At 53.6% G+C, this 24,410-nt stretch overlaps 8 protein-coding genes across 8 annotated transcripts; 5 read left to right on the plus strand and 3 right to left on the minus strand.

Moving 5' to 3' along the window:
* Positions 1–397: 397 nt before the first annotated feature.
* CkaCkLH20_11679 (uncharacterized protein) lies at positions 398–6,434 on the plus strand (the record flags this gene model as incomplete). Its single annotated transcript, XM_038894393.1, has 6 exons — positions 398–1,093; positions 1,679–1,709; positions 1,762–2,675; positions 3,200–4,601; positions 5,101–5,336; positions 5,400–6,434. The coding sequence occupies 6 exons, from the start codon at positions 398–400 to the stop codon at positions 6,432–6,434; spliced, it is 4,314 nt and encodes a 1,437-aa protein (XP_038740241.1).
* A 1,148-nt stretch (positions 6,435–7,582) lies between these two features.
* Positions 7,583–8,530, minus strand: CkaCkLH20_11680 (uncharacterized protein; the record flags this gene model as incomplete). The annotated part of the gene is made up of 1 exon (XM_038894394.1): positions 7,583–8,530. One exon carries the CDS (start codon positions 8,528–8,530, stop codon positions 7,583–7,585), a length of 948 nt encoding a protein of 315 aa, XP_038740242.1.
* A 1,193-nt stretch (positions 8,531–9,723) lies between these two features.
* CkaCkLH20_11681 (uncharacterized protein) lies at positions 9,724–11,367 on the plus strand (the record flags this gene model as incomplete). The annotated part of the gene is made up of 1 exon (XM_038894395.1): positions 9,724–11,367. One exon carries the CDS (start codon positions 9,724–9,726, stop codon positions 11,365–11,367), a length of 1,644 nt encoding a protein of 547 aa, XP_038740243.1.
* A 663-nt stretch (positions 11,368–12,030) lies between these two features.
* On the minus strand, positions 12,031–14,801 carry CkaCkLH20_11682 (uncharacterized protein; the record flags this gene model as incomplete). The annotated part of the gene is made up of 8 exons (XM_038894396.1): positions 12,031–12,455; positions 12,510–12,580; positions 12,642–12,777; positions 12,832–12,864; positions 12,924–13,398; positions 13,456–13,551; positions 13,616–14,617; positions 14,673–14,801. 8 exons carry the CDS (start codon positions 14,799–14,801, stop codon positions 12,031–12,033), a joined length of 2,367 nt encoding a protein of 788 aa, XP_038740244.1.
* Positions 14,802–15,717: 916 nt separating this feature from the next.
* Positions 15,718–17,436, plus strand: CkaCkLH20_11683 (uncharacterized protein; the record flags this gene model as incomplete). Its single annotated transcript, XM_038894397.1, has 6 exons — positions 15,718–15,784; positions 15,980–16,077; positions 16,146–16,341; positions 16,405–16,590; positions 16,643–16,864; positions 16,913–17,436. 6 exons carry the CDS (start codon positions 15,718–15,720, stop codon positions 17,434–17,436), a joined length of 1,293 nt encoding a protein of 430 aa, XP_038740245.1.
* Positions 17,437–18,157: 721 nt separating this feature from the next.
* CkaCkLH20_11684 (uncharacterized protein) lies at positions 18,158–19,038 on the plus strand (the record flags this gene model as incomplete). Its single annotated transcript, XM_038894398.1, has 2 exons — positions 18,158–18,728; positions 18,800–19,038. The coding sequence occupies 2 exons, from the start codon at positions 18,158–18,160 to the stop codon at positions 19,036–19,038; spliced, it is 810 nt and encodes a 269-aa protein (XP_038740246.1).
* Positions 19,039–19,791: 753 nt separating this feature from the next.
* Positions 19,792–21,818, minus strand: CkaCkLH20_11685 (uncharacterized protein; the record flags this gene model as incomplete). The annotated part of the gene is made up of 2 exons (XM_038894399.1): positions 19,792–21,228; positions 21,342–21,818. 2 exons carry the CDS (start codon positions 21,816–21,818, stop codon positions 19,792–19,794), a joined length of 1,914 nt encoding a protein of 637 aa, XP_038740247.1.
* A 1,298-nt stretch (positions 21,819–23,116) lies between these two features.
* CkaCkLH20_11686 (uncharacterized protein) lies at positions 23,117–23,595 on the plus strand (the record flags this gene model as incomplete). The annotated part of the gene is made up of 2 exons (XM_038894400.1): positions 23,117–23,293; positions 23,344–23,595. The coding sequence occupies 2 exons, from the start codon at positions 23,117–23,119 to the stop codon at positions 23,593–23,595; spliced, it is 429 nt and encodes a 142-aa protein (XP_038740248.1).
* Positions 23,596–24,410: the final 815 nt, after the last annotated feature.

Consider the following 24,410-nt stretch of genomic DNA (forward strand, 5'->3'; position numbering starts at 1 on the left):
TCGCCTGTGCTTTACGGACTTGATCCTCCGTCTCGCTGTCCATCAGGGTGCGTGTGATGCATGATTCATAGTTCCGTCTAGAAATACGCGTGCCGTAGATGCCTGGAACTTTGATCTGAAGCTGTGGACGTCCAGGTCTTGAACATTCACCACCTCGACGACGGGTGGTCATCGTGTTTTGCATCGGAGATATGTGGATCTCCCCCATCATCATGTCGTTCCCCCCCTCGTTGTTTGTTATTGTTTGGCGCGTATCCTGAATGTATGCTTAAGATCTCCTTTTGACACACATACACCCTGCATTCCAAACTCACCCCTCGTCACCACCCACGCTCAAGCCGTAAAGATGGCGAAACTAGAACATCTACCAGACGAGCTTCTAGTGATCATCAGCTCAATGATACAAGACGTCCGCGGCCTGGCCTCCCTGGCCAAGATGAACCGCCGCCTCAACGCAATAACCACCCGGCCGCTCTACAAACAGACAATCAACCACAATTCCAACAAAACCCTCCTCTGGGCCTCCGCCACCGGCCAGATCGGCACCCTCGACCTGCTCGCGCGAAACGGACAAAACATCCACGTCATCGTACGCGGTCCGCACAAGTCGGGCCACCCCCGCCGGGCCGCGTATCGCTCGGCGCTGGACGACGCCGCGCGGCACGGACAGACGAGGGCCGCGGCGTGGCTTCTCCGGCGCGGCGCCGACACGAACAAACACCTCGTCCTGTGTCCGCTGAAGACGGCCCTGCTTCACGAGAAGTACGACGTGGCGCATGTGCTGCTCAGCAGATGGAGCTCGTGTTCGGAGGCGTATTGGGAGGTGTTGTGGTCTTTGGATGGTGCTACGGTCTGGCAGAAGGCTCTCGAGGCGGATGACGTCTCCGCCGCGCTGGGATTTCCCGCTTGTGTCGTCGCGGACTATATATCGGTGATTTTGAACGGCGAGGCGATCGCTATTACCGAGGAAGAGCGGTTGATAGACGCCGTTGGTATTCTTCTGGATCCGGTGGAAATCGTAGATGCTTACAGATCCCAAAGACGGGACACCATCCCGACCCGCACCCCCTTCGACGATACCCCCGAGGGCGAGGTATGTAGAGAATACCAACGAAACACCAACGATTGGTTGGAAAGGCTTTTCAGCTGGAAGGGCGAGGACGTGGTGAATGTTGCAAATGCGACCTGCGGAAGCATGGGCAAGCTCTGCCAGAGATGGGGTCGGAAGCAGTGCCGTGGTAGTGGATGCCTCGCATGCCATCTATTCGAGTCTGCCTCTGCCAAAAAAGGTCAACTTCGATTTCTAAAGTACTCCGGGCCCGGCTGAAAAACTCTGCCCGGTCTTGTCGTTCTGAGCGAGACGCTCTTGCCCTTTTCTTCATTTTTTGGGGGGGGGGGGAAAACTTCTCGCTCGCCCGCTCGCTCGCTCAACCCACCAACTTCCAACCCTCACACCTTTTCTTGGTTCACCTTCTTCATCACCAAATACCAACCAAGGTTTCTCTCAACCCACCAACAGCCCGGCTTGATACATGCTAACACATTTCTGCTTCGCCTACCTCAAAAGCGAAACCCAAATCCTTCATTCGCCAGGAGGGAAAAAAGATCAACCAACAAAAGGTCAAGACTACAACAGTAGCAAAGAAAATCAAGAGGGCAAAAGCAACAAAGAAGAAAGGGAAAGCACAAGAAGAGACAGCAATCAGAAGGTAATCATGCAAATCTCTCAAGCAAATACCCTCAAGTACTAACAGTAACTAGTCACAATGGCTGTCTTTCCCAATGAGATTCTCATCTACATCAGCCGAGAGGTTGATAACATCGCTGATCTCGCGGCCCTCGCCAGAACGAACTATTTCCTCAATGTCGTCACAACGCCCCTGCTGTATCAGATGGAGATTCGCAATGGAACAAAGAAGGGAGATCACAGACTGCCTGTGTGGGCAGCTTCAAAGGGCTACCTGAGGGTGTTACAGCTGCTCAAGCAACATGGACTGGGGTCAAAGGACCTTAACGCCTGCAGAATTCACATCCGACTTAACCCAAGAGACGGTCGAGACGGTCGAGACTACCATATATTCAAGCGCATCTATGGCGAGGACAGAGCCGTCAACAAGTTTCACGGAAAGAAGTCAGCCCCGATCCATCACGCCGCGCTGAAAGGCCACACCAAGGTTGTCGAGTGGCTCATTCAACAGGGGGCATCCATGTCAAAGACATCTATCGGCATTATAGAGTGGCCTGTTAGCAACGGACTGCACTGGTTGTGGGTTCCCATGGCCGCAATGTCTCCCTTCACGGCAATGACCCTGGCTTTGGCTTTCAAGCAGTACAATGTGGCGCAACTTTTGGCCAACAACGGAGCCCACGTCGACAGGTCCTACTGGTTGGAAGATGGTTGTTCCATCTGGGAACAAGCCCTTCACGACGACTATGCCACCCCAGCACTCACCTTCGCCAGCTCAACTCGTCGTCAACGTCAAATGCTAGATGCTGAAGAGTCTGCTGCTGATACAGCAGAGGCCTTGATCGATCCTATCTTGGCGCTGGATGCGTATCACACGAGAATGGGCAAGAGATTCAGCGAGCAGGCAAGAATGCAAAGTGCAGTTTCAACAGCCAGGGAGTGGATTGGAAGAGCCTGTCAGGCCTGGGGAACCAAGGGATGCCGAGGCGTAGGCTGCTTTGGATGTCAAGTGTTTCATCAGGAGGGATCTCAGGTATGAACGAGCGCGGCTTCATTAGGAGTTTGGATGGGTTTGGGTACAGCATCGAGCTGCCGAGGGCCAATTTTGCATGCATCAGGTCGAGGAACAAGAGAGGAGAGGATGGTGCGAAAGGGGAATGGGTACTTACGATACTTCTGCAGACAGGAGATCAGATAGACATTGAGGAATAATTCGATAAATCAGTGGTTCTTGCTTTCAATTCATGATGTTTGGGAGCAGAAGTCTTGGGTTTGGGACCTGTTAGCTGCGGCGTGCCTGCCCTGGCAAGACCAGGTCGACCGTCCCTTCCTCCACCCGACGCTTTTTGTTGCAACCAACTTCACCTCACTTTGCTACCACTCACAATCAACCTCGAATTTTCACCCGCACACATTCTATCTTCGAGAGAGCATCCATCACAACACGAGCTGAAAAAAACAAAACGTCGTCGACATTGCAGATTCCAGCATCAATACCACCACATCAAATAGCACGAGCTGAATACATCAACGACACCGACAACAACAGCGGCAATGACAATGGCTACCCTCGAGGATTTGCCTAGCGAGCTGCTGCTCCACATCGCCGAGGAGCTCTGGGAACTCCGCGGTCTTGCCTCGTTGGCCAAGATGAACCATCGCCTCAAGGCAATCGCCAACCCGATTCTCTACCAAGCAGCAGCCCGCAAGAAGAAGCACAATGCCTTTTTCCACTGCGCCCGGATCGGCCAGATGGGTAATCTCGAGATCCTTCGCAAGAACGGCCAAGATCTGCGAGTCTCGATCAGCAACTCGAAGGAGCTGTTGAAGAAAGCGAAACACGCCTTGAAGGAGAAGAGCAGGCTTGGCTCGGAGAAAGCGAAGAAGCTGCGCGAAATGGGACAGAAGACAGACTCCGACTCCTCCGACGATGACGATGATGAGGCCACCTCGAACGGGGACTTCTTAACCTCGACCCAGCACGGCATGGAGAAGGTCTACACCGGCGAGTTATTTAAAAACCCCAATGTGCGAGAGATGAACGCAATCAGTATCGCCGCCGTCCACGGCCAGGCTGAGGTCATCAGCTGGTTGATCAGTCACGGCGTGAGCATCAACATCTGGTCTGTCAACCTTTGTCCCTGCCAGGGCCACGATGAGGAAGGTGCCCACAACATTGCGCAGACGCCTCTGCATCTCGCCATCTGCCACGGCCAGTTCGGCGCCGCCCATGTTCTCACGGCGAACGGAGCCAGCCCCGAATGCACGGATACGGACGGAACCTCGATGTGGCAGGGTGCCATTTCAAGCAGTCAGCCGGCTCCGGCTCTCCGCTTTGCGGCTTCTGTCGCCGAGGCTCAGGCATCTGTTGCCGCCTCTTTTTCACCCGTCGACTCTATCTTCGCCGACGTTACTCATCATTCTGGATGTATTCCTACCTCCGTTGACGACACTCATCAGTTCGCATGCATTCCCACAAAGGAAACCGAGGCTGCCACTCAAGACGCGTCCGCTCGCAACCCTACATCCATCTTCGGGGGCGAGTCCTTCGGAGAGTCTAGCCCCACCGCCGGTGACCCGGAGATTCTTCAGCCGATCCAGCCAACGGAGGATCAAACCATCGACGCTGTCTACACGATGCTTGACCCGATCGCCGCCATCGGTGCTTACTCCAACAGCCGCCAGACCGAAGTCAAGCGCTGGCACGGACGAAAGCTGGAACTCATGGCAGCCCACAAGTGCAAGATTGTCAAGCGCGCCGATCGGAGAGTTAGGCGAAAGCAAAATCTTCTCGAACGGATGCAGTGGGAGGCAGAAAAGGAGGCCCGAGAGCAGTGGAGACAGACTAATTATTCTCTGGACGTGATCTTGGGCAAAATGTGTCGAGGATGGAAGAGCAAGAAATTCCACCATCGTTACAGCAATTGTCTGGGTTGCAAATGCTTCTTCTACAGAGAGATGAGAATGACGTCTGGGAGAGCGCAGTATTCCTGGTTCTGAAGAGAAAAGAAAGACAAGGAAGCCAACAAGAGAGCATGAGAGGACCTATAGCTGGCGATGTAAAGGCTGTGGAAGGAACATGAACGTAGACAGAACCGGAGTGGAAGTCAACAGTGCACTGGATATGTAGACATTAGTGGTTGGATTTTCTGTTTACATGCATGAGCCATGCAATTAAAAGGGTTATTGAATTGAATGCAATATTCCGCATCTACCGCGGAAATCCTGCGCATGTCTTGAAATCGCAAAATCAAGAGACAAAATTTACAATGCCACCCAGACTCTGGCCATTGGGCCTCGCAAAACACATCAATCGACCGCTGTGCCGCTTCAAAAGCACCAGCCGGGTCATCAAAGGTCAGCTAGTCTTCTGTTTTATATTATCCTTTCCAAAATCGCTAACCCCAGACCAGAGCACGATGTAATCGTCCTGCGCCAGAGAGGAACGCGCGAAGCGAAGTTCCACCTCTCGCCCCCCCTCCGCCACGACACCCCGATCAAGCTCAACTACGGCGCAAAAGTCAACGGCTCGGACATCATCGGCAAGACCTTCACCGACTCCATCACCGACACCGACGGCCGCGATGTCAAGCTCCAGGAGGTCACCCTGGCGCAATACGTCACAAACTCAGCCCGCGTAGCAACACCGGTACGGACACCCTCAACCCATCTTCCGAGGAGACACACGGGCGCTGAACGATGCAAGAAATAGATCTATCCCCAGGACGCACACACGATCATCTCCTTCCTCGACATCAACCTCCCCGTCCCCGGCGAGGAGGAGGAGTACGACGACGCCAGCCTCAAACCCCGGCCGTTCGAGATCTTCGAGGCAGGCACAGGCATGGGCGCCCTGACGCTGCACCTCGCGCGCGCAATCCACGGCGCAAACCCGCCCGTGCCCCCGAACATCCGCGAATGGCTCTCCACGGCGCCCTACGAGAAGAACACCCTCCCGCGCAAGGTCGTGACGGACGCGGACGGGCTGGAATACGCCGACGCGCCGCACGCCCTCGAGCTCACGGATTCGACAATCGAATCGCAGCATAAGGTACATACGGAATCCCGCCGCGCCGTGATCCACACCCTCGACGTCAACCCGACCTCGTCGCGCATGGCCCACGGCCTGGTCCGGAACTTCCGCAGGGGACGGTACCTCCTCGACGTCGACTTCCACGTCAGCACGATCCGGTCGTACCTCTCCTCGCGGCTGGCGGAGAGTGAAGGGAGGTCGTTCCTCGCGCACGCGATCTTGGACCTGCCGGCTTCGCAGGATCACGCGGACGTGGTTGTGGACGCGCTGCTGCCGGGCGGGAAGCTGGTCGTGTTTTACCCCTCCATCACGCAGGTTCTCGAGTTCGTGGTCTGGGCGAAGGAGAGCGGGCAGCCGGTGACGCTGGACCGTGTTGTGGAGCTGCAGACTTCGACGTCGCTTGGGGATGTCGGGTTCAGGGACGGGCTTGGCGGGCGGCATTGGGATGTCAAGGTTGTTGATATTCGCAAGGCGGCCAAGGCTGGGACGAAGGGGGTTGTGTGCCGGCCCAAGGTCGGTAGTATGGTTGTGGGCGGTGGGTTCGTGGCTGTGTTTAGCAGGATGCCGAATGCTGTTCCTGCTAAGGATGTGGTTGAACAGGTTGAGCAGTCAGAAGCTGAGGATGAAGTCGAGGATGAGGTCGAGGGTGAGACGCAGCCTGAGTTTGAGACTGAAGTGACATCTGAAGATGGTGCTCACACGCCGATGCCCTGAAGGTGGCTTCACCAATCATCATGACGGCTCTTCAGCCTCTTCAGCTACGCAAACGCAACCTGGCATTGCCATAAGCTATGAGCACTTGGGACAGTCTAGTGATGATGGTCAAATGGGCGAACAAGAAAAGGCTTCCCAGTTGGCGGAGTGGTTTATTCACAATTGGTACTTGATGAAAATGGCAGAGGAAAATTACCCCCAATATTACACTCCTAATACCATCGTTCGACTGGCTTGCAGCACAGCTCATCGAACCTTCCAAGACACTGCTATGGACTTCAACAAAGGCGTGGTTGATTACGTAGCAAGAACCCTACTAACAAGTATGAGACTATACACGGTAACAGCACTGACACTGCGGCCCGCGATCCGCGGTTCGCGCGGCTCATCGTCCGCCGGGTAGCTTCACATCAACCAATTCAATCACCACCATAACACGGAGTTTCGGGAGCGGACGTATCGGGACGTCAAAAGGACGGACTTTCGGAATCGGGCGTACGGAGCAAACCAAGCACCAAAGCAACACGCGCGGGACTACAGTGGTGCCTCTCTGAGACCGAGTACGAAGGCCGCGGCCGCTCGATACGTCCAGGACGAAGACTTCCACTTCCACTTCTAGCCTGTTGCGAAGCGGGACAGGAAGCCGATCCCTGGATTGTTTGCGGTTGCGAATACGGCAGCCACCATCATGGGACGTACAGACCTTGGAGCAGGGCCTACCTTGGGACCAGCAGTGACGCGTGGATTCATTGCTATGAACGAGATCACCAATTTGCAGGTGGCCGTCTGCAGCAGACGGCGAGCGCAAGTAACGGACGGTAAGGGTCTGAACCTAGAGAACATGTTAACCAGACTTTTCTATACGCACATAAACTCTAGCATGTACCTTTGCGATATATCGTCAGACAGTGACCATATATGAGTGCATATCTAATCACAATAAAGAACTCAGATTGATGTATCATGGTTCTCGACAAATCATAAATCGCATCACAAAATCAAGAGAGAACGGGGTGGAACTTCACAAAGAAGGGCAGTATTAGCTAAAATGGTTTCAATACTGGTTGATTGTCAAACAATGGTAGACATTCCACAAGAAGTGACTTTATTCTCCAGAGGCGTGAACTATTGACTGAAACAGCTCATCCTTACAACATCCTCAGGTTTCTCTTCCTGTGCTCTTCGTACTCTAGCGTCACCCGATGGGATGGCAAGAGGCTGTCGAAGCCGTGAGGGAGGCCTGGGCTGACATGGCACTCAACCTCGACACCGGCCTCGACAAACCGGCGCACCCAATCCAAGTTTTCCTTTACAAAGAGATCAAACTGGCTCGTATCCAAGTACAAGGGAGGAAGGCCCTCCACCTCCGCCACCCTAGCTGGTGCAGCCGTTGCTGGGACTTCGTTCCCACCAGGTGATTCGCCCAGGTATGCCGTCCATGCCGTGAGGTTGTCTTCGGCATCCCAAAGCTTGAAGTCGCCGGGAACATCGCCTGTGGTGCGGTCATCGAGCATCGGAGAGCAGAGAATTTGACGCGCGATGGGTGGTGAAAGCTGCTCGTCTCGCGCTCGAATACTCAGGGCTGCGGCAAGCCCGCCGCCGGCGCTATCTCCCATGACGGCGATGCGAGTCCGGTCGACCAGAAGCTGCGGAGCGTTCTCATGAACCCAAGCAAGAGTGAACCAGCCGTCGTCGAGGGCAGCAGGGTAGCGATGCTCTGGCGCGAGCCTATAGTCGACTGAGAAGATCTGAACACCAGTATCTCGGACGTAAGAGGCGAGGCGCTCGGTGGCGATGTCAGGAGTACAGGAGATCAAGCCCCCACCGTGAAAGTGAACAGCGGCGGCGGTAGAAGAGCTGATATTCTGTGGTTTCAGATGGTACACGCGTAGCCCAGGCCCTTCCTCTTGACGAATCATCAGAGTCTCGAACACAACCGACTCTGGGATTATGGGCACTTGGCCACCAATGGCATCGTAGCGCGCCCTTCGGGCAGCGACGTCATGGAGCTGCGGCTTCTCTACCTGCGCCTGGCCCTCTAGGAAGGGCTTAAGGGCTGAGAGAAACTCCGCGTCAACAGAAAGACCCATGGCCATGTACGTCGTTAAGAGATCAGGAGATGGAGAGGGAGAGGAACACGAAAAGAAGAGGAGGATAGGGCGACTGTTAAGAAACTGCAGATCCTCAGACGTAAGTAACAGAGATCAGCGGCTAGATGAATGGACTGCTTGGAAAATCTGCACAGCTTGTGAGCCGTCTTATACTAATTGGCTCGGGATATATCGATTTCTGGTTTCGCGTCTTCATGTCTTATGTACCATCCTGCGCATGTTGTTTGGGACTATTCATCCTGAGCACCACAACGTCGCCTCCATTCATCTTGTCAGGGCGCGGAGTTTCGGAACCCGACGAACATCGGGGGTAAGAGGGCCTTAGGCCGCTGAGTCCGGTCATTCATACTGCGTAGAATAGTATCTTTACTACTACCCACTCTTATATATCTTCATAAGAGGCTAATAATTGATGTACTACCTATTTAGGCCTTCTTAGTACCAGTAAATGTATTATTTAAACTTTGAATTAGTATTTTTTTCTTAGGTAAAAGTAGTTGTAAAATAGAGTAATTTTATACTTATAAACACGCTGGGCGGCAGTTTAGAAGTATGTAGCAGTATAGATACTACATTGCGCAGTATGAATAACCGGACTCCGGGAGCCCGGGACACGGGACACGGGACACGGGACACGGGACCCACTGTCCCGGGCTTACGGAGCCTCCGCTTGGCATGCTCCCGTCATCAGTCCAGGCCAAGACTCCGAGATAATGTGTCCAGGGTTGGAACACCCACGGCTTCCTCGGACACCTCAACTGAATCGAAAATTAACGGGCCCGAATACTCTCCGTTGCATGATGCCGGTCTAACAAGACCCGTAAATGCCTTCGCCTTTTACCCCTTCGAAGCTATCCCACCGAGTGACAACCAGCGCTAAAAGGAATGCTGCCCAAATTTGCCCCAAAACAGGCATTTGGAATGTTTTGATTACCTAGATAAAAGAATCTCCTAAACAAATGCACTAGCTTACTCCGCATATACGTATTTTTTTGGCGTTGGTCGGCACTTGACGGGATACGTATAAGTTAGCTGGTCTATCGCACCGACGTCTTCGCAAGTCTCAACCAGTTTCGACTCTTATCACAATCTCCCATCATCACTGTTCCAGACGCGCACGTTACCAGGCTAGCAGGCTTGCATCAATAAAAACATCTCCTTTTCAAGAAACACTCAGAATGGCTCCCGCACACGAGTCCCCTACTCAATGCCCCAAGACCGTCTCGGCCGATATCATCATCGTCGGCGGTGGCTTCGGAGGGTGTTACGCGCTGCACTCGCTGCGTCAAGCCGGATACCAAGTCAAGCTGATCGAGGCCGGCAGCGATCTCGGTGGAGTTTGGCATTTCAACTCTTACCCCGGCGCGCGGGTGGACTCCGAGGTGCCTCTTTACCAGCTCAGCGTACCAGAGGCCGCTCGATCCTTCAACTTCACCGAGCGCTTCCCTGATCACATTGAGCTCCGCCGATACTTTGCTCACATGTCCAAGGAGCTGGACTTGCATAAGGATGCCATTTTCAATACTCGTGTGATCAACGCCACTTACCATCATTCATCCACTCGATGGGTGCTCAAAACCGACAATGGGATCGAGGCGACAGCCCAATATGCCATCTTTGCAACTGGTACAACCAACAAACCGTACATACCCAGCTTTTCTGGCCTCGACAACTTCAAAGGCACCGTGCTGCATCCCTGCCGCTGGCCGTCCGAGCTGGACCTGAGAAAAAAGAAGGTGGGAATCGTAGGTCAGGGCGCGTCTGGGTTGCAGATTCTCCAGGAACTGGCCAAAGAGGACGCCGAAATTACCGTATTTCTGCGCAATCCACCCACAGCCCTACCGATGGCACAACGCCCTATCACAGTTGCTGAGGCCGAGGAGCAGAAGAACATGTATCAGACTCTTTTCTACCACGCCAAGAACAAGAACGAGGCGGGCTACGCATACAACGGTCCTCGCGCCGGTTACTTCGATTCAACGCTTGAGGAGCGCGAGCGGTTCTATGCCGATCTCTGGCGTAGGGGCAGCTATTCGATTCTGACCTCCAATTTCCCCGAGCACACATACATCAAAGAGGCCAACGCCGAGCTGTACCAGTATTGGGCTAAAACTGTGCGAGCCCGCATCACGGACCCGGTGAAGCGAGACATCATGGCGCCCCTAGAGCAATTCCAGTGGATCGGGACCAAGAGACCCAACCTCGAGATGGACTACTACGAGATGATCGATCGGCCCAACGTCAAGCTCGTAAACCTCAAGCAGGATCCCATTCGGAGCTTCACCCCTTCAGGCGTCACAACAGGCGGGCTTGAGGGAGACATCGACCACGAACTTGACATCGTCATCATGGCCACGGGCTACGACTCCGTCACAGGCAGCCTGTATGAGATGAACATTATCGACAAAGACGGCATCAAACTGCAAGACCGCTGGGCCAACGGCATCCAAACATATCTGGGCATGTTCGCCCCTGGGCTTCCCAATGCAATCTGTATTTACGGCCCACAAGCACCGTCTGGTCTTGCAAACGGTCCCCCTTTTCTCGAGATGCAGGTCGACTGGGTCGTTCGGTTTTTGGTCAATCTCGAAAAGGAGTCAAAGAGTACGTTTGAGGTGAAACCTGACGTAGCGAAAGCGTACGTACAGCGCAATCTGGAGGCTTATAGTCAGTCACTGGCCAAAGACACACCGTCATGGTGGAACGGCTCCAATATACCAGGCAAAGTGAAGGAGCCTCTCTTCTGGACGCTGGGTCTTCAGGCGTGGAGGATGGAGACGGAGGAAGCTTTGGAGGACTGTTCGCGCTTCGACTTACGTTGAGTCAGTCAGAGGGAATAGATACTCACTGTTAAAGAGAGAGAGAGAGAGAGAGAGAGAGAGAGAGAGAGAGAGAGAGAGAGAGAGAGAGAGAGAGAGAGAGAGAGAGAGAGAGAGTGTGTGTGTGTGTGTGTGATTATGTCACATCACAGATAGTAATATTGCCCCCCTTCTCGAGAAATGCTGTGGTGACGACTTTGCAAAAGTTGCTATATTCATCAGCGGTGGGTTTCTAGCTATTTTCAGCAGGATGCTGAGTGCTAATTTTACTAAGAATATAGTTGGGGCGGTTGAGCAGTTTAAGGCTGAGGTTGAGACTGAGATATATATATCCTGAGACTCAGTTCAAAGCAGATGGAGATTCTCATAAATGAAAGACGATGACTGAATCAAGCCGACTACTCCCATGACAGTTGAAAGTTCTCTTTTACCTACTCCACCGACCCAAGTCTGGGGCACCAAAGACGCGGTTTCCACAGGATCATGAATCACAAGATATTTAGCACCTTCGGAGCGGAAAAGAGCTATAAAAGCATACATGTAGCCTAGGAGGCAATTCTCATTACGCACATATATATATTCCACTAAAGAAAACGAGGACGGATATAAGAGAACGGCTAGCTGAATAGCGCCCCTGCAGACATATGCCCTTACCAGTCTTCACCTTCATTCATTCTTCTCTCGGGCTGCCTTGGTCAACTCACGCAAATGGTGCTGAAAGTTCCACGTCTCGTCCAGCATACGCTTCACATCTTCCAGCCTCAGAACATTATCCGGGTCTTGTCGGTTGCCAGCTAGGGATGCAGCCGAGAAGACAATGTTGCGCACCTGCCTCCCATTGAGTTCACTAAGTCTGTTGGCAGCTTCATCGTCGTCAGTAAGAAAATGAAGAATCTTTCTCTTCTCCTCGACGAATGCAGCAGGGATTTGATCAATGAAGTTACTGAAGATGTTGATCTTCTGCTTCTCCTTTAAGTCTGCAAATTGTACGGCGAGGTTGATGCGCGACTGGACTGCAATGTCAAAGGAGCGGATTCGGTTCGTCGTGAGGATCAGGATGCCCTGGTAATATTCGAGTACTCGGAGCAGGACTATTCAAAATATCAGTGATGTACGCTTATCACGGCCCATCCGAAGAAACATACCCGACACCAATCCCACGCGGGTCACGTCGGTGGTTGTGGCTCGGCTCTCGAGGAAGACATCTGCCTCGTCACTGGTGGGCACCTGTCAGCAAACGCAGGACTTGGTATAGAATGAATTTAAGAAGGCCTTACAAAAGCATCACAGCTTGCCAAGCTGCAGCAAGTTCGAAGAGCTGCTCTAATCGTTTCTCGACCAATGATGGATCCGTGGTGATATCTCCAACGCCCATTGGGAACAGTGGCTTCCCGGTGAGTTGAGCAACGCTCTCTAGAGTTTTGTAAGTTACCGAGCGAAGCGGCACCTGGTAGGCTTTGCACTTACCTGCCGTCAAAGTCTTTCCAACTCCCGGTGGGCCTTTAAATGCGTCAGTGCATGGAAGGGACCCTGCGAGGGATGGGGTGAAATGAGCGCACCATGCAGAAGAATCACAAGGCCTTCCCCCTTTCCTTTCGTAAGATCGTTCATTCGGCCGCGCAGCGACTTCCCATCGCTCGTTTTGTCGTTGGCGTGGCCGCTCACCAGCTGGCTGATCAGTTCTTTCTGCTTGGCCCCCAGCTGCAGCTTGTCGAAGGCGTGTTTGACCTGTTTGTTCATGATGACTTGCACCTTGTCGACTAGAAGCTCAACCCACTTCTTCTCCATCAGGTGGTAGCCCAAGACACGAGGTGGGCAAATGAGATACTGGTCGTCGCTGAAGGTATCACTAGGCTGAACTTCATCCCAGTCGTAACGTTGGTTACCCCTTGGCCCGTCCTCATGCTCACACTTGAGGCACCGACACTCTTCGTCCTTGTCATCTTCAGAGACGGTAAGCTCTCCCATTGGGATGGGCTCGTTGGGCCCGTGTCGAGAATAGGATTCAAAGTCAACCATCACCTTTCCTTTCATCTAACAAATATGTGTTAGTAATGAGGACGACAACGGAGAATTGTATCTGTATCTCACAGTAAGTGATCTGCCGCTGCCGCCTGTTGGATCAGACGATATGGAGCGATTAAAAGGGGGCGGAATATTGTGGGTGACCGACATGGAATCATCTGGCTGCTCTGGTTGTCAATAAAACACCTAGTAGTCTCCAGAGAGGGGGGCCTCCATGTCCACTCACCAAGCTGCCAGATTTATCGGCCCCCTCCAGGCGACGAAGTCCAGTTCCCCGATAATGCGCCATACCATCATACTCGAACATCTGCTTTCCTGGCGGGCTGATGCAGAACTCCCGAAACCGCTTTCCACGATCAATCAGCTCTGTTCGAAGCTCTTCTACGTCCCCCTTGTAGAAGCTGAGTGGGTAGAATGGCAGGCTCGTGACAAGTTTCTGGCCTTTGTAAGACTCGATCTTCAGCTCGACGCCCACGCGATTGAACGTCCGCTCCAACCCGTTCCAGTCGTATGCCCAGCAGGAGGCAGACATGTAAGTCTTTCGTGAGCCGGGATGGAGCTGGCGCACAGTTGTATTGCGGAGGATGAAGGCTTGTTTCCTCTTCATGAAGGAGCTGGGCATGAGCACTAACTCGCCTGGCTTGAAGACCGTCCAAAGCAACCCGAAAGAGACAAGGTCATTCGTGGACTCCTGCTTCTCGAGATAGTCCTTGACCCCGCCGGTATCCTTGACGGCATCTAAAATGGCGGCCAGGTCGCGTGCGCCGTTTGTGTCTCCCTTCGATGCCTCTTCAAGAATGTCCCAGTTGTGAACCAATGGCGTAAAGGGTGTCAGGATGCTGAGGTTTGGGTTATCCCAGTGGAAGTCTGGGTAGTGTCTAAGCTTCTCCTGAAGGATTTCTCTGGCGGCCGCGCTCTCTATCTTGATCTCTGTATCGTAGTTGACCTGCCTGGAGTCGAAATACTTAATCACCGTGGCTGCAGTCCGTGATTGCTCCTCCTTGGGCGTTTCGGGCTTCTTGGCTTCATGTTCGTAGGGCTCCTCAACCAGGAAGCCGGACTCGTTGATCACTTTCTTGCGGTATTGAACTCTCTTTTCGCCAGATGATGCAGTGCCGTTCTTCTCTTCGCCGTCTTTTCCATCCGCTCCAGCCTGGGCGACGGTGCTGTCCGAGCGAACGTGAGAGGCCTTCCCCTTCGGCGGATCTGCGACGTTGCCGTCTCCAGCCTATTCAACCATGAACATTAATACACCAACAAATCTGCAATAAAGTATTACTAACCTTCAACTTGCCTTCGAGTAGGCGAACGTGTCGTTCCAGGAGCTCGATGTACCTTGCCTCGATCGACTTTTCCTCCGTGGCAACCTCGCCCGCTGCTGGCGCATTGTTTTGCTGCTCGGGGGCTGACATCTTGTGGTCAGGATTCTGACATACAAAAAGGTGTCTGGATGATAGAAACACTGGGGTACCCCAACGTCTCATGGACGAGGCCTTTAAAACAGGAATTGACGGTGACTCGAGTCGCAGGCGGGAGCGTTCACGGGAGCCCGAAACTCGCAAGCGCACGTCGGCCCTTCTTCTCGTTCTACCGCCAATTTCCATCAATCACGCAACCATCCTTCTTGGGGCGCAGAGGGAAACCGGTTAGAAGCAGGCTGAGAAGCAGGCTGAGGACTTGGCGGGCAACATCGAACAGGCCTCGATGCATTGGATGGTTACCTGCATCATCAGGCGACCAGTCACACGAAGAATCACTTCCATGTGAGAATTTAGAAAGGATTCGACCCTTGAATGACGTGAAATATCACTGAGGCTTGCAGAAATACGAGAAATTTCATTAAATTCAATCGTATGAGGTCCTCTTGGCAGCAACTGGACTGGAAGCCCGGAACTTTTACAGCTAAGTGAAAACGCCGCAAAGCCGCATTTCAGACCTTCCCCAGCGATTCGGACCGGCCCTATCTACGAACTTTCCCATATCTAACAGCTCCTTATTGTTTCGTTCGTTCTCAATTCCGTCAGATTTTCCAAGTGCCTGACGAAGGCAGAAGAGCCATGATGCTCATAGCGTGATAACCCTCCAACTTTTTGTTATATATCTTGTACATCACCGATACAAGCAGCTGTCTCCCAGACATTCACGATGCCGCAGTCAAACCTGGGGCCCCTTGTTGGAAGCGAGGCAGAGAAACGCAGGAAAGCCAAAACGGAGACACAAAAGGCCCTCACATCCGGATTTTGGCATAATGTAGAGGCCAGGTGGACGGATGAAGAGAAGAGGTATACTCTCAATCCAGCTGGCTTCAAAGCCCGCTGATTCCAGTTAATGACACTCGCTATCCGCAGACAGACCCTGGCACAGGCAGACAAGGCTCGGCAGACGGTAGCCACAGGTATCCAGCATGCCAGAGCGATGCGTGCTGCAAACGCAGCCACTTTCTCGGCTACTTCACTCGAAGAAATGGGTGAAAATGACTTGCGGCGTCTAATCCAAGAAGAGATGACGCGGGCTGAAAGGCAACAACAAGACTGGGCGACGAGGAGCGCATCCGCAAACCGAGCCATATCATTCTTAAATAACTTTGTAGAGTTTGTCGGCGAGTTCTCAGGCATTATTGAGATCGTGAAAGGGGCGGATCAGGGTTATGGAGGGGCTGGTTACACGGCGCTTTCTGTCCTCCTGGCGGTAATTACACCAGCCCAAACCTCTCTTGCGGTCAAAAGTCCAACTGACGTTTCTTTCTTGTGTCTCAGGTAGCTGTCAACACCAAGAGGAAGGACGACCTCGTTTCTGAGGCCCTCAACAACCTAAAGAGAGAATACTCCCGCATGGTACTGCTCTCTGAGATCTACCACACGCCAATGATGAGCATGTACATAACCACGGTGTTCAAACTCGGCATCGAATTCATGCAAGAGGCCATAAGTCACTACTCTCGGCCAACATGGCGTATGTTTGCATTCCAATCGTGGCCCACGGGGTTCGGTGACTGATTGAGGAGTTCTATTGCAGGCCGTTTATGGGACGCTGTCGTCAGACCACCCTTTCTTCTCAACCGGAAAGTTAGCGAGATCTCGGCAGCAATGATACAGATTGAGAAAGAACGAGACACGCTCCTAACCAAGAGCGTGCATGTCCTGCATATCAAAATGGACCATATGACAGAAAATGTCGCTCAGCTACAAGGCGACCTCGATCGTACGAAACCCCGCATAGATGGGCAGTTTAGGCATGACTGATTATGCATTAGAGATTCACACCAACGACGAGAAGAAAAGACTCGTAACATTGAGAAGCGAACTATTGCGCTATCTCATTCAACCCAACAAAACTGTCGATGACTACTCGAGGCTTCTAAACGGGGCTTTCGATCTCCCGCCAGGTCTTCCCCGGTTTGGGGCTGACCAGGTGATGCAGGAGAAGGCTTACGCTGCATGGAAGAACAGCAGGTCCAACTGCATGTTGGTGGTGAGTGGAAGAACGATTGCTGATCAGACTTCGTGTTGTTGGCTCTCACCAGCTGCCATCGAGGTGGCGTCCGCCTTGAAGCGGGAGGCTTCGATAGACGCCGCCTACGGCGGAGTTGCCGTGGTGGACCTCTATTGCCAAAAGGCGGACTTCATGACAGACAAGGACCAGGCCACATCTCTGGGTGTTGTTGTAAGTCTGCTGTTTCAGCTCCTCGAGGCGAATCCGTCAACCCTCCGCGACGTCAGCAAGTTCGACAGCCTGCGCCAAAGGATCGCAGAGGTCGACGGCGCAGGGAGTCGAGGCTTGGATGTGGCATTTGGTCTTCTGTCTGATATTCTTGGACATTTTGATTTGGTGTATATCGTTCTGGACAGGGTCGATCGTATCCGGGGCGACTTTCTTCGAATTATGCTCACAAGGTTGATGGTGTCCAGGCGAAACGGACCCAAGATACGGGCCTTTTGTGTTGCTTGCAGTAATAAGGAGGGAATGAGGAAGAGCTTGAAAGAATTGGAAGAAGAAATGGATGATAAGAATCTCATTCTTTTCCAAAAAGATCAGTCGAGGTTTTAGACTCTGATAACGAGACGATCTAGCTAGAAACTTCCGTTTATCTCTGATGGTATATAAGGACTGCAAGGGACACGCCCGCTGTATTTAAGTAACTATTATATATGACTATTTGAATTGAAGTAATAAAGATGACGCCCTGCTCCCATGAAATCGTATAAACTCGACACAAGTAGAGCCGTAGAGCCTTCAGGTGTCTCATAAGTTGATGCTTGAAGATCTAGGGTCGTGCCACAGGTCCATGATGAACTACGTGGATCAACAGCCAGCCAAGGATGAAAGCAGGACGAACTCACTTCACCAGCTGCAGGCCGGAAGCATGCGAGTTGCAACGCATAGGATAGGAATCTTGAGCGACAATCCACCCGATCTGTTTGACACGCCCTCCTATCCAGCCACAGCAGCATGGACCAATCTGTTGCAAGCTGTCAGACGGCTAACCTATCACATATGTATTTATGTGCTTTCTATACTATGAAAGTGTTTAGTAGAATTAAAATAAGTGTATGATCCTAAGTATTTCTCAAGCGACTGGGCAGTTTGGAAAATCGCGCGCTGCCACGGGTTCTGGTTAAGAGGGCCAACGCAAATGACTGCCAACGCGTTGCCCACTGCGTTGCTAAAGTTCCACACCTCACTACCTAGGTACCTACCATGCATCTGCAGACAAAAAGGTGTGCTTATCCAAACCAACATCACAACCACAAACATCAACACAACAGGAATGGCAACGTCTTCCGAACCAGCAGGCCTGCTGGACGAGGGCCCTCCGTATCGCAGCTGGAAAGAACTCTGCGACGATGAAACTGCTCGTGTCGATTTCTCGCCCGCCGCCAAGCGTCTCTTCTGGCCCCTCGACGGCGTCTTCCCCACCGCGCTCTCCGTCATGAAGACGCCCCGCAGCCCGGACGACCTCGAGCCGTTCTTCCAGCAGACCCTTGAGGGCGACATCTGGCACGAGATCGCGCAGCTGCCCTTGACGGAGCCCAGGGTCTCGTCGATCGAGGCGTCCGTCTACGACATGGACCAGTGGGAGTTCGACTGGGTGGCGTGGCACGGGTGGCATGAGGGGGAGCCGGCCGACCCGGAGTATGTCACGTACGGCGATCTGAGCGACGACCATAGGCCGTACGCAACGGAGCAAAAGGAGGACGGCAGCTGGGAGGAGGACTCGGACACGGAGTTCCTCATCCGATGCTGTGGGGAGGACCGACCGCTCGGGAAGACGGGGCAGAAGCTCGTGGTCAGGCCGGCCGAGGGGGGCCACTTCATCACGGTCCATGACTACGTCAGCGGTGAGTCGAGCCTCAGCTGTGGCAAGAGTCACAGGTTGGAGGGTACTTTGGCTAACGATAGAGAACGACAGCTGTGCATCCCTGGCTTATGGGCTTACGTCCCGAGATCTTGCTGGCCAAGGCGGTTGCACGGCCTGAGCCGTATCCCCAGTCGGCGGAAATGGCGTGGATGGTGGACAAGGGGCCGAAGCACGAGGTGACGGAGAAGCAGAGCTGGCTTCGAGCGCACGGGGGTGGCACGCCGCTTCCTGTCCCTCCCGGGGCGGCTGCGTCTTTGGCCAGGATACGTGCGGCCCTTCGAAAGAGATGATTTTCAAGTCCATTTGTTCATCATATCCGAGTACGTAGTCGATTTCGTCACTTAACCCAACGTAAAACTGCATGAGGAGAAACGCCGCCGACGCCTTCTGGCCCGTCCCGGCTGCGATCCCCTTCTGGCCGGTCGTCGTGTACACCAGTACAGAAAGAAGGTGACGGCGGCCACATCGAGAACTTGTGGGACATGCGGACGAGATGTCCCGCTGTGACAAAGTCCTCCTCTTCCTTCTCTTCCTCTTCGTCCACCAAGACATCTACTACCACCACAAACGATCCCTCGCTCTTGCTCTATGAACAGGACGACCCGCGGACCAACTCGGACAAGGGCTTCAACAGCAGCGAGAAACTGCGCGGGGAAGCAGGGGGCATTCTAGAGAACAACTGCAGTCTGTAGTGGGAGGTGGTTAGATTGTAATACCTAATATATCGAGTTGGCTTGTATCAATGTTCCCCTCGTCTATCGGTAGCTGTAAACAGCTGTACTCCTGTGGTATCGGTGATTATTCTGGGTTTCGACTTTTGACTGCAATCCAAAACCCCGTACCGGGGCCGGAAGCCCGAGATACCCTCCACGCGCTCCCAACTTCAAGCCGTAGTCCCGGGACCTTATCCGAGTTCTCGGGAATCCTTTGGCCTCTCGCCTTGCGCACACCATCGTCAAGATTGAGGACACTTGTTTGTTCACGAAAAGTACAAGTCCCTCTACCAATTTACTGATCTTTACGTTTGCCAGAAGTGACCTAGATCACTCAAGGGGGTAAGCGAGCTTTCCAGCCAAGACTTCCTTGACGAGACCAGCATGCATCAGCTTCTCCAACAGCGCAAAGAGCTGCAGGTCGCAGCCCTTGGCCCCAGCAAACGAGACCGTGACGGGAATCTTCTCGTCCTTCCTCGTGTACGGGCTAAAGTACGTAACCTGACCGATGGGCACCACGATCTCAGGCGTACCCGCAATGTTTTGGTAAATGTTGGTCTCGGGGTTCGGGTGGCTGACCGACGCCTTCACCTTCTCCTGCAGAGGGGCGACGTGGGTCGAGTGCATGATGATGCGCTCGCCGCACGTGTCCGAGCCGTTCAGGGCGCGGCGGCTGACCTGCGTGTTCCAGAACTCCGCGAACAGCCTCCTCCGCCGGTCGTACTCGGGATACAGCCCGCGGGTGGTGGCGTCGGAGCCCTTGGCCATGAACTCCTGCACCGTGGCGTCCGACGGGGGCCAGGCGCCGTCGTTCGCCTCGCCGTACTTCTCCACGAGATCGGCGCCGACGGTGTCCCAGAACTGCACCGGGCCCATCAGCCCGCCGACGTCGCCCGTGTGGCTCTCGAGCTCGCCCTCGAGCCCGGTGTACGCCCTCCACTTCTCCGTGACGTTGACGCTGGTCGTCTGCAGGCCGGTGAGTGCGACTACCTTGGCGAAGAAGTCTTGCTTCAGCTTCTCCGCCTCGGCCTGCTCCAGCGCTGGCTCGTCGGCCCAATACGTCAGCGTCGGCGGAAGAACCGATGCCGCAAGCGTGTCCAGCGATGTCCCTCTAGCCCAGTACCTGGCAAGAGTGATGAAAGTAGAGGGAGAACGGGCCAAAAAGCCAACGGTATCTAGCTCCGACACGCCGTTGAAAACGCCCTTCATACTGTGGACGCCCCATGTCGGCTTGTAGCCGTACAACCCCGCGAACCTCGCCGGGAACCTCACGCTTCCGCCCGTGTCGGATCCCAGGGCGAAGTCGATCCAGTCGTACGACGACACCGCGGAGCCGGAACCGCTGCTGCTCCCGCCTGTGGTCTGGTATCCGTCGCCGCGCGGGTTCCAGGGGTCTTGGTAGTCGATCTCGCCGCCGTTGACGGGGGTGGTCTGGGCGAAGGCCGTCGTGCGCAGCTTCCCGACGAGCTTCGCCCCGCCTCGCACGAACTCGCTGACGGCGTCGGCCGAGGCGTCCCGGGGGCCGTATGTCTGGTAGTACGCGCGGCAGCCGCCCGAGGTCTTCATGCCCTTGACGTCGATGACGTCCTTGACGGCGAAACGCAGCCCCGCGAGAGGGCCGTCTTTCGTGGCAGGCAGGGATGAAAGGCGAGATGGCACGGCAATGCCTTGCTGGAGAGCACATGGAATTCCGAAGTGCGTGGCGATGTATGAGTCGGATGAGGCGTTGAGGAGTAGGCTGCCGCTCATGAAGCTGAGAGAAGTGTCCTGTTCAGGGGTCAGAAATGTTCGGTGAAAGAAAGGTGGGAGGGGGGAGTTGCCTCATGAACAGCATAGACTGGAGATAGTTCAACAATGCCGTTGGGAGTGGTGGACGCAACATACGGACCGTTGCTAAGGGACCTTTCGGTGCTTCCCTGTATGGTGTAGAATGCAACAGATTGAGGTAGCTGAACGTTGCTAACTCTGTCGGTCAGAACAGTCGTAACGTTGTTGCCCACCACAAAGTCTGAGATGGATCCAATGGCTCCCCCCTGTATGACGATACAGTCGAGGAAGGAATCAGACCAAACGTCATCTGTCGAGCCGTACGAGTCGATAAACGAACTCAGAAGATTCGACGTGATGGGAATCGAGTCGTTTCCTGTGAAGACTGTACATTTGCTGGTCGATGTTGCAATGGTTTGGTTTCTGCCTGCTTTGATACCCAAGGAGACGGAGTCGCCTCCGTCTCGGGACGACCAGTAGTGCGTTCCGTTCTCTTCCCAGAAGTATGAGTGAGGTAGGAGAGCTGCAGCCTGCGTCAGTGAAATGAAACCGAGGCATAATGCCTCGGTCTTGCGTGAAAAGATTGCCATGATTGACCAGAGGATCAGCAACCTTGTAGTAGATTTGGATCACGAAATGAGAACCACCAACTAGCAACTGGGAATGGAGCCCATTTATAGAAAATGTAAAGGGGTCTGGTGACTCCGCCGTTGACAACCGAATCTAAGTAACTCGCATGGCTAGAACCCCTGGCCTATCACGAATCCTTATCAACCGCATGAAGACTTGTGCCCGGCTATAGTGGAATACTATCTGATTAGGGAAGCTTGCAGACGAATCTCGTGGGTTCAGGAGGCTGGTGGAAGCACTTTGTGGGGGATAACGGTTAGTGTAATTGCGGTTATACTAGAAAACCTGATCACTGACAGTTGATACGTTATAGCTTTCTTCTCTTTTGCGGTTAGTGTCTGGAGAAAGAGTATCTTCAAGGTACTGATGTAAAGCCGTTGGTGAGAGAACTTATCGGCAGATTCCCTTGATAGGAGAAATAGGGCGCCGCGTCTCTGGCCCCATAAGGCGTGTTTAGTTAGTAGTGGATGTTTTTCGTCATAGAGATACGGAAGGAGGAAGAGGAGGAAGTTCTTCATCTTGTCTTCCTGGATTATGTTAGTTCAAAGGGGAGTACAAGAATAACGTGTAGTTTGAAAAGCAGTCATGTAAATTTCCTAACTGAGAAAAATGAATGAGAAGAAACTGAGGATGACGACGATGGCGATGATGGGTCTCACGCCATGAACAACAACGGACGTCCCTAGCGCAACACCGCTGTGTTCTAGACAGGGTCGTATCGCAGATCACTGTATGCTCCTGTTCAATGATTAAGGTGTAGTGATTGATCTTTCGCTACAGAGCGATCGATTGAAAAGAAGTTGATTGAGTATGATTAAGAGAAATGCCCAGTATGAAAGGAGGATGGGGTGAGGTGTGTTATGATCAGTAATCCTACCGCTGAGTCAGCAAGAGCCCGGTAAAGTCAGCAGAACCGCGCTAATTGAATTACCCAAGCGAGCTTGGGTAAGTGCATGGCATAACGCAAAGGCAGCCGACTCGGCCAAGATTCCAATGTCATTCATCCAGTAAGGGAGGTATTTCATAATAATATCTTAGTGGTATGAGGTCTTACTTACGTTCGCTGGCGATGCCTTCCATGTTGTCTTATGTGTTGCGTTGGCTATGATGCTGGGCACAGTTCCAACACAGTGCAAGACCAGAAAAGCACACTTGGCAGAACACTCACCTCCATCAGCGTTTACATCACAACCTCACACGTTCTCTCAACAGACGACATACACCAATTTTAGGGGGAAGTCAAAAGGAAAACGCCAAAATGACATTAAACAACGTCACTCAGCTTTCCATCCCCCTCCCACACTCCCTCGACACCCGCATCCACATCCACCTCACCGTCAAGGCCAAAGCCGCCACCCTCTTCCTCACCTCCACAACGCAAGATGAGCCCTCATCGACAGCATCACTAGGCTCCTTCGTCTACGCCCTCCCCAACGTAAGTTTCTCCGTCCGAGCTGCGAGATCACCGCTGACCAAATACTACAGAGACTTGATCCCGCGCAGCCCCTCTCGACAGACATCTACTCGGTGGAGTCGACGCTCGAGTTCACCACGCGGATGGCCAAGCTGCTCGCCAAGCGGGCCGACATGCCCGTCTACGTCGGCTGCTCGATGAACCTGGGCGGCAACGCCATGGCGCTGTCGGTCGAGGAGGAGATGGTGGCGTTCCGCGCGGTCGTGGACGTCGTCATGGCGAGGCTCAAGGGGCAGGCGGCCGTCGTCAACGGCGGTCCCTGAAGGGTACTTTGTGTGCGTGTGTGCGGCTCGGCTGAGTACATGTAGCAAGAAGCGCAAGGGATCTTGGAAGGGAATGATATTCAGGAGAGGGAGAGAGAGAAGGGTCACACAGGTCTTTGGGGTTTCTATTGCTGGCCACTTGGCCCAGTTCCCAAAACAGATCAAGGGCTGCTTGCGACTTCCCGAAGCGGAGCGGGGGCGGTTACACGGAGGGAAACATGCGGCGTGCCGGGCTGGGCTTCGCGAGTTTGTCTCGGCGGACCGGTGGACGGGCGATGCGGGCGAGACGTGTGGCTTCGGGCCGTCAGGCGTGTGCGGAATTGGCGGGTTTGCTTTGCTCAGGCGCGTGGCATGGCGTGGGCATGGCAATGGCATGTACGAGCCTGACGGCTGTCGACATGAAGACCGAACTTTTGACCTGACGTCGGCACGGAGATGATGGAGGGTGTCACGGCGCTCTGCGGTTCCAGAGTCATGATGATGAATATACGGATACGCTTCCCAACCCTGTTTTTGCTCGGACTGATGATTTGAGGTCATGACATCCCGTGCCCCACGTTTTGACATGTTCTGGAAGGCGTTTGCGTTTGCGTGGGAAGCGCAAACGAGGCTACGGATAGGCATCATGTTAAGCAAACTGCGATCGTCCGGTGTCGCTCTCACTTGTGTGTGGCCACATGGCTGCGTTTGGTCCTGTTTCGTGGCAGAAGTTCGGCTCATGTTTGCGGAGGATGCGCTCTGACAAGTCACAGGATCTGCACGTAATACCATGAACCTGGGAGCTTCTTTCCATCTTCTTCTGCTGGGAGTTGATG

Source organism: Colletotrichum karsti, assembly GCF_011947395.1.
Source record: "Colletotrichum karsti strain CkLH20 chromosome Unknown Scaffold50, whole genome shotgun sequence".
NCBI lineage: Eukaryota > Fungi > Ascomycota > Sordariomycetes > Glomerellales > Glomerellaceae > Colletotrichum > Colletotrichum karsti.